Raw genomic sequence first — 13,585 nt, 5'->3', positions numbered from 1 at the left:
AATCAGAAAATTGATTTTAATAACACCAACAAATTTGGTTTTTGTGAGAGTCAATGTCTCTGTCTCTTCTTCCTAGTTGCTGTTAATCTGAAGGTTCGTTTTTCCAAAAATGAGAGATTTTGGTTGAACAAAGAGAGAGAAAGTGTAGAATTGAAATTGAAATTTTTCTCCTTTTTCTTTTCTCTGCTTTTATTTCTTCTTTTTCCTTTGGATTTTAAATATGTAAGAAAGAAGAAATTCGTACAGTGAAGATATCATTCATACCGGTGTGTCTTTCTTGTGGGGCTCGTTGCTTTTATTAGAGAGAGAGAGAGAGAGAGAGACAGAGAGAGAGAGAGTGAAGATGGTCTTTCTTCTTCTTCTTCTTTGATGTTTTTTTTTTGGAGTTGTATTTGGCCACTGATTTTGAGGTTTAAGGTTTCTGTTACTGTTGTTTGATTCATCTGCTTCATACCCATTTCTCAAAATTCAATCTTGTTCTTGTTTTTGGTTGAGTTTCATGAACCTGTGAGTTGTTTTGCAAATTTTGGGATCTGGGTTCTCTAGGGTTTGAAGAGTTTGACTTTCTCTCTCCTTGAAATTAGAAGTTGAAAAACCTGTTATGGGTGCTGAAGAAAACAAAACAAATTTAACCTTTTTGTTTGTCTCTGTTGGTTATTGACATGGAAAAATGGTGTTGAGGTGAGTCACTTGTTTTTTATCTTGTTTTTTGTTGTCATAAGATTCTAGATTCGTTATATTCTAGTATGTTTCATTTGCTTTTGGGTGAACCTTAATGTTTGATTCTTATTTGTTGCAGATTGATGGGGTAAACTCTTTTGTTTGTATGTTGTTTGAAGTGTCACAATAAGGCTCAGATTGATTTGTGTGAGTATAAGAGGAAGTTATAATGCATCTTTCACTGTGGAAGCCTATTTCTCACTGTGCTTCTATGTTCTTGGACAAGAAGGGTAGGAGGAAAGGTGAATCGACGGCTGACCTAAAAAGAAACCCGTCAATGCTCCGGAAGCTGCAAGAGAACAAGCTGAGGGAAGCTCTTGAAGAAGCTTCAGAAGATGGAGTACTCTCTAAATCGCAGGATATGGAACCTGACAATGTTGGGAACCAGGATGCCAGCATTGGGAGATCCAGATCGCTGGCCAGGCTGAATGCGCAGCGTGAGTTTCTTCGCGCCACTGCCCTTGCAGCTGAACGGACGTTTGAGTCCGAGGAAGACATCCTCAGCCTCGAAGAAGCATTTTCCATGTTCCTCACTATGTATCCCAAGTATCTGTCCTCAGAGAAAGTTGATCAGTTGAGGTCGGATGAATATTCTCATTTGCCACCCAAGGTATGCCTTGATTATTGTGGATTCGGTCTCTTCTCTTTTATTCAGACCCTTCACTATTGGGAGTCATGTACATTTAGCTTGTCTGAGATAACTGCAAATTTGAGTAACCATGCACTTTATGGTGGTGCTGAAAAAGGAACTGTTGAACATGATATAAAGGCCAAAATTATGGACTATCTGAATATTCCTGAGAATGAATATGGCCTTGTTTTTACTGTTAGCAGAGGGTCAGCTTTTAAATTGCTGGCTGAATCATATCCCTTCCAAACGAACAAAAAACTGTTGACCATGTTCGACCATGACAGCCAATCTGTTAATTGGATGGCTCAATGTGCTAGGAATAAAGGTGCCAAAGTGCACAGTGCATGGTTTAAATGGCCAACTCTCAAACTTTGCTCGACTGATTTGAGAAAACAAATTTCCAATAAGAAGAAGAGGAAGAAGGATTCAGCTACTGGTCTTTTTGTATTCCCAGTTCAGTCTAGAGTAACTGGGGCTAAGTATTCATACCAGTGGATGGCGTTGGCACAGCAGAACAACTGGCATGTCTTGCTTGATGCTGGGTCATTGGGCCCCAAGGACATGGATTCGCTTGGCTTGTCCCTTTTCAGGCCAGATTTCATAATTACATCATTTTACAGGGTATTTGGGTATGATCCCACAGGCTTTGGATGTCTACTTATCAAGAAATCGGTGATGGCAAGCCTTCAAAATCAGTCCGGGAGTACCGGGTCAGGAATGGTGAAGATTACCCCCGAGTTTCCAGTGTATTTGAGTGACTCTGTGGATGGTTTGGACAGACTGGCTGGGACTGAAGACGATGAATTTGATGGGGTTGGTGATAAGACTTTTGAACCTCGCCACCAGGGATCACAGTTGCCTGCCTTCTCGGGTGCATACACGTCTGCACAAGTCAGAGATGTATTTGAAACTGAAATGGATCATGACAGCTCTGAAAGAGATGGAACTAGCACTATATTTGAAGAAACTGGAAGTATATCTGTTGGAGAAGTGATAAAGAGCCCTGTCTTCAGTGAAGACGAGTCATCTGACAACTCATTTTGGATAGATCTGGGTCAGAGTCCAATGGGGTCAGACTATGCAGGTCAATCAAATAAACAAAAGATAGCTTCTCCCCTGCCATCATTCTGGTTCAATGGGAGGAAGAACCAGAAGCAACAGTCTCCAAAACCTTCTTCCAAAATGTATGGCAGTCCTATGCATGATGATAGAGAGGTTAACCTAGGTTCTCATGATGATCACCGTGTTCTATCATTTGATGCTGCTGTCCTAATGTCACAAGAACTAGATCGTGTCAAAGAGGTCCCTGAAGAAGAGTCTGTTGAAGAAGTTCATCATTATTCGTTTAATGGAAATGGGTCTGATCGTACGCATGTCAATGAGATAATGGAAGAACCTGGAACCAGTGAAGCAGGTCAGAATGGATCTGTTGCCGCGAGAGGGTCTTGGCTCAATGATTCAGCTTCTCTTGCTCGACATCAAAGCTTGGAAAATGGCTCTACCTCTGGAATATGTTCTGATATAAAAGAGAGTGCTATAAGGAGGGAAACTGAAGGTGAGTTTAGGCTGTTGGGTCGGAGAGAAGGGAATCGATTTGGTGGTAGTAGGTTAATTGGTTTGGATGATGACGAGCACAATGGTCGAGGAAGAAGAGTGTCGTTTAGCATGGAGGACAATCATAAAGAGCACCTAAGAGAAACCTTGGAGACGGGGGACATATCTGCAACTAGCTTAGATGATGAAGAAGCCAGCAGTGACGGAGAATATGACGATGCACAGGAATGGGGCAGGAGGGAACCGGAGATAGTATGTCGAAATATCGATCATGTTGATATGCTTGGTCTCAATAAAACTACGCTTAGACTTCGGTTTTTGATAAACTGGCTTGTTACTTCTCTACTGCAACTGAAGTTATCTGCTTCTGATGGGGATGTAAAAGGAAACCTTGTTCATATCTATGGCCCAAAAATAAAATATGAAAGAGGTGCAGCTGTGGCTTTCAACCTCAGGGACAGAAGAAGGGGGCTAATCAATCCTGAGATTGTTCAAAAGCTTGCTGAAAAAGAAGGAATCTCTCTTGGCATTGGTATTCTGAGTCATATAAAGATTCTTGATAGCTCAAGACAGCGGCGTGTATCTCTGAATCTTGAAGATACAACGCTTTGCAGGCCCATGGAGGGCGGTCGGCGTGATGGAAAAGGCAGCTATGTAAGGCTTGAAGTCGTCACAGCTTCATTGGGATTTCTGACTAATTTTGAGGATGTATATAAACTGTGGGCTTTTGTGGCAAAGTTTCTTAACCCAACATTTATCATAGAAGGTGGTCTTCCTACTGTTCAAGAAGGCTCTGAGACATGAGATGGCAAAGTGGCTTTTGCTTTTATTCAATTTTGGAAACTGAACATGAAAGATTATTTGTGTTATGTTTCTGAATGACGCAGCAGCAAAAAGCTACAGGAAGATTGGATTGGTGGTAATCTTGTATTCCGATGGATATACAGATTTATATATCTGCATGAAGGCCAGGGGTTGGTTTGTTAGTTTTTGTTTCCTGCTGCTTACATTTTTTCATTTTCCTCTTGTTTATTTTTTTTGAGCTGCTTGTAGAGTTGGCATTAGAGATTTGTTACAATATTGGAAAGTCATAGTGTACTTTGAAGCAAAACTGTATGGGTAGAAGTTCTACTTATGAATAGAAAAGTATTTCCAACTTTTGTAAAAAGGTAGTACTATTCATTTTCATGCTATAGTTTATAGTTTATGATACATTCAATGGGGGATACTGCTTTCTTTGTTGACTTGAATTTTGTTCCTAAATAAATGATTGGTAACTAAAACTTAAATATGAGAAATTTGACTGAATTGAGACCATAATCTGATTTAAGAGCAGAATGTGCAATGTGCCTCAGTCTGAAATATTAGATTTATCTTTTATGTTTCCTTGTTCCTGCTAGTTAAACTTGTACGGTATAATTGTGAAACTATTACTAATAATACAGTAATATAGAAGTAAATGATTAATTCAGTTTAATAATTGATTAATCAATAATATATGCTACCCTACAACAGTACTGTCTGGTCTGAAGGACAGTTTAGGCTAGTGCCTAGTGCTATCCCCACGTTAAGCATTTTACTTTAAACGAATTGTACTATTGTTTATGAAGGGTTAGCAATCATTGTTGGACCACCCCCACTACGTTTTGCTTCACAAAGGAACTATTATTGTAGGGGATTTTATTATGTTTTGTCCATCCAATCCAGCTGTTGACTAATGACTTGAGCTATGCTTTGCCAATGTAAAGAAACAAAAATGTCAGCTTTTGCATGAAGTGGGCGTGCACTGAGATATGCAAATTAGTAGATAATTATGCATATGATATGAGGATATGATATTGCAATTTGGGATGTAAGATTTTGTGAAATCTGTTGAGAACTTACTTTGGCCACATGCCCACATCCATGATTTGGAGATCATGAATGTGGCCACACTTTTTAGGAACCATCGTGCATTTAAGAAAAAAATTGCCAACCCAAACAATATATAGACATAAAAAAACACAAATTTTGTTATGTTTGAAAGTATATTTCTAAACAACTTATCCCTTCTATAAGTACACTTTCGAAAACATGTGATGATGTTTTAAGAAAAAATGGGTGAAAAATAGTGTCATGCATTTATTAGAAGGATAATTTTGGTGATATTTAACTAACTATGCCCAAACAAGTTTCAAACACAATGCATCAGCTGCATTTATTAGAAAGACCTAAAAAAATGGTTACACTTATTATGCAGTATGAAGGATCATAAGATGATTGGTGTTTTTACGGTATAAATGTTTTACCTTCAATGATTTGGTGAAAAATGTATCAAGTGTTCAAAATTTGAAATTGAAACTCGATATGCCAAAGGCTTACTGCACAAGGAACTCGAATTCAAGATTATCACATTTTAAATGGATTATAGTTACTTCATAAAATTAATTTCTACAATCGCGCACAGAAATAGTGTGATTTAAAGAAAATTCTATTTGCAACATAATACAGGCTGGAGGCCTAGCTGACACAGCAAAATATAAGCATGGATATATTACATTACAGTGGGAAAAAAAAATGAATTTGAACGCTACACTTCGATCTCTGTGGCACAAGGTGTGCCACTAAACCGTGTCAAGGGCATATTACAACTCGATAGCCGGTGGGAAGAATGTGCTTCCGTGTCACTACTCCTAGTTGACATATATGTACAAGAACAGAATCCAAGTCACACACATGACTTCGATGTTTATAACACTAGCAGACTAGCTTGAACTAGCAATCAATAGAGAAAGAACTCTCTTCAATGCTATGCGAGTCATCACTTAGGCTAAAGTTTGGTTTCTCCTCGTTCCACTTCAAAATCTCCTTTCCATATTTAAGTGATGCATCAACACTATCAGGTTCCAGTCCCTTCACCAAGGACACATACAAGTTTTGCCCTGTAAGAGATGAATAAAGCCTCTTAAACTTAACTGCTATGTAATGGGAAGCAAGCTGACTTATGGAGGGGTTATTGTTAATGCAGTTATTGTTGCTTCCGGGGCGATTATGGCTAATTACTGGATGAAAATCAGAGAACCATTCACACTGAGTCAGTGGAACATTTTCTATTTTCTGCTCAAACTCGTCTAATTTGTTTAAAATCAACAGGAAGTCCATTTTCTCAAAAGTTGGATGAGTAACAATGGTTTCAAAAAGTTTCCTGCTCAATATCATCTTGTTTGTGACACAACCATTTCCGTCGGTAGAAAACTGATTATAGTCACTCAAGGAAACACAGAAGATGACCAATCCGACATCCTCAAACATTTCTAGCCACTTGCAATTATCTCCTAGCCCTCTTGCATGTATTGTAATTAGCTCATACCTGTGAACCAAGCAAAGAGATCAAAGCTACAGATCAGAAACAGTTTAAAGCAGCTCTTCTAAGGGTCCCCCCCTCCCAAAAAATATGTATTTACACAGCCATAGGTTTGTTTCTTAGCACATAATTTTCTCATTTGACTGAAATTCATGAAAATCAGCAACATTGCCATATTTTTATGACATAATTGTGATATACATTTGGAAATAAGTACTCCAATCATTTGAAAATAAATGACTTTGATTGTTTCTATGAAACACAGGAAAACTTTTATATGGTTAATTTGACTCAAAGTTGCACTTTAATAACACCTGGTGACTACAAAAATGATTCTAAAGCATTAACTGATGCAAAAGCCAAAACTAGTTAAGGACACAGACTAATAGGACATGAGTTCCATCTCTATACTCACTCTGCTGTGCCTAATATTACGCCATCTATCTCCAATACAAAAGATCATATTAGGTAAAACGAATTATCTGTATAGATCACATGAAGCTATGTATTATGCATGCATGTGATTCAATGGAATGAACCTCCCTCCACTATGTCTGCTAAACACAAGAACAGAGAAAACCTGAGCTACAAAATATTTTTTTATGAGAAGTTGATCATCTCTAAGGACTTCAAACGATTTCTCTGTGTTAAATTTATAAGTTTAGGCTTTCATATAAAAAGCTTAAAACTCTGTAGGAGTACTATCTTTGATGTTCTCGTATGGCTTTGGTTTGAAAAGAATGCTAGATTTTTCAAGGGCGTGCGGTTTGAAGACAAAATTTGGGATATGGTCACTTTCTTGTCTTGTCTGTAGAGTTCTTTTTCATGAAATGTTTAGAGGAGTTTATCTGTTAGACACGCAAAGACATTGGAATGCTATGCTACTTGATTCCATGTCTTAGTTTCTAGACTTTTCATCATCTTCTGACGGTATTTAGTTCGTACCATTCTTGCCTTAAACTTGCCTTACAAGTGACAACCTTTGACATAAACCTAAGGGGTGCTGTTTCTCAAGAGCAAATATAATTATACAGCAATTGGGTCAATCAGGGGTAGATCTATGCAGAATATTGCCAACATATAACAATTTTTTCTTACCTAGCTAAAGAATCATGTAGATATTCAGTGTCGCCGGTTTCCTCAGGAGCTGATTGAGGAAATGAAAACTCTACACTAGCCAGTCCATTGGAGGAAGTAACTCCCTCAGCATAAAGGATATCTAAATCCGAGGGTTCATAGTCAGTCGTCAGTATCTGAACAGCCTGAACAAATAATTATCATGTTAGATTCTCAAAGCCAATGACCTAGTAATCTTTTTCAAGAGAAACCAAATAGAAAGGAAACATGTAAGAAAATAAGGGCACACCCCTCTCCTGACATTTCTGTCAATATGCAAAGGAATGTCAAATAAACAAGTAAATATACAGATTAAACCATTGACAAAAATAAGTTCAAGATAAAACAATAATCCTATACCCGCTCTAAGAAATAACTGGCAACACTGGGTAGCATTTCAATTTCATTTCTTCTTTCATAGGTGGCCTTAATGGCTGAATCATTCCATAACTCCTCAATCAATGGAGTATATTCACGAGTAGCAGCTGGAAAGATATCATCAAGCTTGCCCGAAACCATTGTTTTCAGCAGCCAATCCGAGAATGCTTTCAGTCTTGTGCCAATAGAATAAATTGTCTTGTCGCCATGTTTTCGACTGGTTCCTGGTACCCAAATAATACTAGCCAATTAACATTTTATTTTTTCTTTAAGTAGAGTGCATATCAATATTTAAAGTCTATGTAAAACAACACTTTCTGCTATGTGAACAAAATTGACAAGTCCTTGTAACAAATAAATATATATAATTTCAGTACAATCTAAAACATTCACAATTAAATAAGTAAAGCTAAATAATGATGACAAAACCAAAATGTACAAAATGTGCAATCAAGTTGATGTAAAGCACAAACTAATTGAAATAGCATGTGGGTAAAAAGTACAAAAATGTGCAATCATTCATGACAAAAATCAAAGCACTTTCCTACTGGGTTGGTTGTCCCAAAATTGAGAGGAAAAAACATGTGTTCCATATCGTATTTACAAATCAGTAACTTTCCGCTGGATAAAATATTCGTGTGAATAAACTCTAAAATTGCATAACAAGTGTTATACATGAGCATATATGACCATTTTTTGAATGTTTGCTCAGTATGTTTGCTCAGTAGTGTCAGTTGGAAGAAACAAGGTAAGATACAGTTATTTTACATTCAAAGAAATAAAATATAAAACATTAGTTGAGTTTACCATGTTTCTTCATTTTGAGTGAAAAGCGGTAAAAAATAAAACATCAAAGCTTACAAAACGTTATAACACCTTAAACATATGTATAAATTTAACATAAACCATCAGGACAACAAATAGATGGTATAGTCGACGAAGCATACTAAGCCACATAACACATATATAATGTTTTAAAACGGAAAGAAAGTTTGGATAATGAGTTAAAACTCAATAAAAATTAGCATATTATAGTTGGGGTGGAAGGGAGGGAAAACATTATTCAAACCTGTAGTATGAAGTAAAGATTGACTCTTCTTTAAATTTCCCAGACTTTCTTCTTCAAAACGCTCACGACCCTCTAGGAGTATGCCAAGATAGGCATAGACATTGGTCTGAATGGTCAACTTTATATTTCCACGTTCATCTTCTGAGAAAGGGGTGCTTTTGTAAAGAATCTTGGCCTGAAAAAAGTACTTACAATTTGATAAATATGTTGATTTATTTATCCTTTCATAACAACCGGCACGTTGACATAGAAGAGCACAACATAGCTGGTTATTGAGTGCGATACTCAATTTTTTTTTCCCAGGGGAGAGGGATGGGAGGTTAAAAGTTTATTTGACAAGTTTCAGATTTCAGAAGCCAGTTCAGGCATCATATGTAGCAGCACATTGATAAGTCAAAAAGCTCAAAAACACCTTAATAGTTTGAAATCAACAATGCTTCTTCAAGTGCTTGCGGATAATCATGTAATATGACCAACTATGAAGTCAATTAAAGAAGGCTAACATGATTGTATTTGTGCATGCAATCCAAGACTGATAATGCACATGATTGTGTGTGTATCCACATAAAATTATGAACCAGTGCTTAAAAGATTACCTGCTTAAAAATAGTGCTTGTCCCAGAACCACTGTAACCAACTAAGAGGAGCTTGTGAACTATTCCATGCTCAACATAATCAGGAAACGTTCTGGCAACCACATTGGAGGATAGAAAACCACATGAAGTTGAATATCTAGAAGGAACTGGCAGGGAAAGGAAGGCGCATACAAGCTTCGTTCCAGCCTAACAAGGAAAACAAGTGTTTAAGATTGCAAAATTGGAAATAGTAAAACAAGAGACAAACTTCCAAAACATGTATGTTACCTTTCCCCATATATATCCTCTGGTATTTTTCTGTCCCTCTTCTTGGTATGAACCATCTTCATTGACCCAAAAATGCGGGTTACCAGCACATTGAACTCCCGCCAACTATTCAACCAAAACAAGATCCTTTCAACATTTTTTGTTTAAATAACAAAAGAACTTTAATGATCAAGACAGAGCCTATAATTTTCTATTAGTATTTGCATATATCGAGTTCTCAACCTGCAACATCCGAAGCTCTACTTTGGTTATTTCTCGACCATTGATGAAAACCTGAGTGTCTCCATTGCTAGCATCCTGTTTGATGGGTCCACCAACATTCAGATGAGGAGTAATAATGCTACAAGGCTTCTGTCCTTCCTAAAAAAACACAGCACCCCAAGTAAAACTCAACTTCAAGCATCAGACAAAAAAGTTTGGATTGAAAGCTTAATTAAGCGCTTATAGCATAATCACTCAACATATAAGCTATGAAGTATGAAGCACCAACACAGACACACGCACTAGACACAACACTGACACTAACACATCGACATCGACACTAATAATACTTTGAAAAATAGAATATAACCAGATGTGTCAATGTCAAACTATGACATGTGTCGGACATCGGACACACCTTCAATCTCAAGTGTCAATCTTTCTGTGAATATTTATAGAGGTGTTTATATATAATCTATTTCTATAGCAAAAAATAAAATAAAATTGTTTTGATTTAAGCTATAAGCTGTATTTATAAGTTATCCTATAAACATAAGTTGGAAACAACTTATGAAAATGTCATAAGCTGTTTTCATAAACTCTCCAAACAACCTCAAAGTGCTTACACTAGTAGATAAACTAAAATAAGTCAATCCATATGACGCTAAATACTGACGCATTGAGAAGATATTATCAAAAAACTTAAAACAAAGAAAGAAAGCTACCTTCCCCCAAAAACCAGATACTTTATCATACCAATAATTCCCAGGCTTCAACTTCTTAGGAGGATTAGCACAATTTTGCAATGTAACCAATTCCTCAAAAGAAAGACTCTTTCCGTTAACACAAACATAATTAGGAGGAAGCTGATTCACTTCACAAAACCTCTCAGCCTTCATCACCTGTCTAACTTCCAATCTATTAAGCAATCTTCTAAGCATCCTAGAACACTTTCCCAAACTACCCCTTTTCGACTCATCAATCGAATATCCAATACAACCAACACATTTTCTTCCTTCCGGCATTGATCCCATTGCTCTCAACACACAATTCGCGCAATACTTTGCATCGCAAACTAGACACATTTCTTTCTCCGTTAACCTGTTACCTTTCAAACAACGGTAACACTTTCCCTTCCTAATGGATTCTCTGCGAACCGGTGGAGACTCCAACGGTTCGCAGTCATTGTCTTTGGAATCAAAACTTTCTTTCTTAACAATGAAATTTTTGAACATTGTAGATTCGTGTGAATGTCTGCTACTTAATTCACTTGATGACTCTGAAACACCGTTGCTTTCATCAGCTCCTTCTTCAAATGCGATCACTGACGTCGGAGAAACTGTTATTCTACTGGAACAGTTACTCCGGTCAAATGTGATCGCTGGAGACGGTAATGCCGGAGTGTCCGAGGAAGGAAGCTCTGAAACCGCCGTGGAAACTGAAGTTCCGGCGACGGTTTCCAGTGCTGCATGGGGAGGTCCGGTGTACTCCGCTGCAATCGAGTACTTCATTTCTCCGGCGGCGTTGTGAGAATTTGAAAAGTAAAGAATGAAAAAGTGAAAGTTTAGTTCAAGTTTCGGTGGCAAAATGTAGATATTGAATTTTGAAAATAAAGTGAAGAGTTATGTCAATTATCTATCTTTCTAATTTTGTTGTCTTAAAGAATAAAGAGAGTTTGATTTTTTGACTAAATAAGAAAGGTGGTGGAGTGTGATATTCTTTTATGTTCAAATTTTAAACTAAGGAAGGAGAATCTATAATTTGGAAAATAGAGTGAATGTAATTTGAAATGAGGTTATAAAAAACGAAAAAGTGGGTGTGTACTAGCAAAGAGAATCTTTTCTTTATTGTTTTTGTGTTGTGTGTAGGGTAGGAGGTTGGAGACAAGTTTGTGATTGTACTTTAGGGCAGTGTAATTGGTATTGAACATTCCAACTTCCAAGTTTTGGGTTCTGGTTGCAATGGATCAATGTGTAATGTATAAGACGAGGAGCTGAGGAAGGACCACTACACCTGACACCAGCGTTTGAGGGAGAAGGAAGGAAGGAAAGATGTGACGCATGAAGGATAGTAATGGCAGAATCCCATCTCCACGGGCTTTGCATGAAGTTTATCAATGGTGTGTCTGCCAACCTGCTGGTACACTTCACTTTAGCCCCACTAGTCAGACAAAACTTCACCAACAATAAGACCTAACAAAAAAAAAGTTTTAAAATTATAGTCAAATGATCTATTTGACAATGTACATTTTGACCTGACATATTTTAACCGTATTTTTATACTAATATACAAAGATAAATAATATCATATAAGATGTTGTTGGATCCGTCTCGATGATTATTTTCAAAATATTAAATTTTCATAATTTTTTTTAAATAGATAGTTAAAGATAAAAAATATGCATTGATATGTGTGTTAGAGTCAACCAGGTCATCTAATAATGGACGGAGGGAGTAAGTTTTTAAGTTTAATCCATACAAAAGTTTTATCCATTTTTAGTCTTTGTTTGTATTTTACATGACTATTTTGTAGGACTAAAAATATCTATTTTCTGTAAAATGTTTTTAAAATAGAGACTATTTTTACAAACTAAATGTTATTGAGGATTAAAATTATCATTAAAATTTTGTAGGGACTAAAAACATATTTAACCCAAAAAATAATAAAACCTTAAATGAATTTTTTATCCTCTATTTAAAAAAAAATTGATCTCCTAATTTAAAAAATGGTTTTTTATCCTCTTATTTGATTTTTTTTTCCTTCTTAATTTTGATCTCTCATATTATTTTTGAGTTATTTTTATGATGTGGCCTATTCGTTTATAACCTTACAACACTTACTAAATCACATTGAATAATATTCATGTCACCAAAAAGATGTTCAATAACCGTTATCATGTCATAAATGATGAGATCACATTATAAAAAAATAGATACGAGACAAAAGTCTAAAAAAAAACAGTTAAATCGCGGGACCAAAAATGGTTTTTAAAATAGTGGAAGCAAAATTTCATTTTTCAAAAAAAAAAAATAAAGGGACTAAAATGTGTTTAAGCCAAAAATAATTAAATTCACTCCAGCCTCTAATGCCACCACTACTAATTCCTTATGTAATTCAAAAGATACTCTCCAACAATAACATTTTCTTGTTATTTTCGCTTATATTTAGTTTTTCTTTTTATGATTTTTCCATCTTAGTGTGATGTTTGATTTGTTCACCTTCTTGATACCGTGTTGTTTTATTTCCAGTCTTATTATGATGTCCGTTCGTTTCAGATCGACATACTAGCATTTAGCTCCGATTTAGTACAAATTCAATCAATGACTTTAACGTCTTCAACGTTACAGATCTAGATGTTTGGGTATTTCAGACACTTAAATTTGGTCATATTCATAGGGCTTGTCATAAATGTACAGACATTTTTTTGTTGTGTAACGCCCCATTTTAATTCTATTATTTTTAGTAGATGTGTGAATATTTTTATATGACTTTATTTGTTATATATATGATTTTATGTGAAATATATATTTTATATGATTTTTATGTGATATATGTTGTGATGCTATTTTATTATATGATTTATGGAGTTGTGTTTTATTTGAATGAATATTGTTTTATTATTTGATAAGATAGTAAGAGAAATAGAAATAATATAGAAATAGTGTTTATTTTGGATTAAGGGGAATAATGAGGAATTAATAGAAATTAAG

At 35.9% G+C, this 13,585-nt stretch overlaps 2 protein-coding genes across 2 annotated transcripts; one reads left to right on the top strand and one right to left on the bottom strand.

The window, feature by feature from the left end:
* Positions 1–4: 4 nt before the first annotated feature.
* LOC146900930 (uncharacterized) lies at positions 5–4,073 on the top strand. The gene is made up of 2 exons (XM_085737277.1): positions 5–681; positions 800–4,073. Exon 2 carries the CDS (start codon positions 890–892, stop codon positions 3,707–3,709), a length of 2,820 nt encoding a protein of 939 aa, XP_085593403.1. The 5' UTR covers positions 5–681; positions 800–889; the 3' UTR covers positions 3,710–4,073.
* A 1,288-nt stretch (positions 4,074–5,361) lies between these two features.
* Positions 5,362–11,829, bottom strand: LOC146900929 (extra-large guanine nucleotide-binding protein 1-like). The gene is made up of 8 exons (XM_085737276.1): positions 10,601–11,829; positions 9,897–10,034; positions 9,675–9,779; positions 9,408–9,593; positions 8,812–8,986; positions 7,725–7,966; positions 7,347–7,510; positions 5,362–6,254 (listed from the first exon to the last, which is right to left on the bottom strand). The coding sequence occupies exons 1-8, from the start codon at positions 11,384–11,386 to the stop codon at positions 5,660–5,662; spliced, it is 2,391 nt and encodes a 796-aa protein (XP_085593402.1). The 5' UTR covers positions 11,387–11,829; the 3' UTR covers positions 5,362–5,659.
* Positions 11,830–13,585: the final 1,756 nt, after the last annotated feature.

Source organism: Medicago sativa, chromosome 8 (assembly GCF_051527215.1).
Source record: "Medicago sativa cultivar Bolivia chromosome 8, Bolivia_mono, whole genome shotgun sequence".
NCBI classification, from domain to species: domain Eukaryota; kingdom Viridiplantae; phylum Streptophyta; class Magnoliopsida; order Fabales; family Fabaceae; genus Medicago; species Medicago sativa.
Note: the sequence above shows the minus strand (reverse complement) of the source record. Positions and strands in the feature narration are given on the sequence as shown.

Bases quoted from the DNA above. Each gene is read 5' to 3' on its own strand.
- LOC146900929 (XM_085737276.1), bottom strand. From the start codon at position 11,386: ATGAAGTACTCGATTGCAGCGGAGTACACCGGACCTCCCCATGCAGCA. The intron at 10,035-10,600 runs GTAGCTTTCTTT...GTGTTTTTTTAG, and splicing joins TATCTGGTTTTTGGGGGAAG to GAAGGACAGAAGCCTTGTAG. The intron at 8,987-9,407 runs GTAATCTTTTAA...TACTTTTTTCAG, and splicing joins CAAGCACTATTTTTAAGCAG to GCCAAGATTCTTTACAAAAG.
- LOC146900930 (XM_085737277.1), top strand. From the start codon at position 890: ATGCATCTTTCACTGTGGAAGCCTATTTCTCACTGTGCTTCTATGTTC.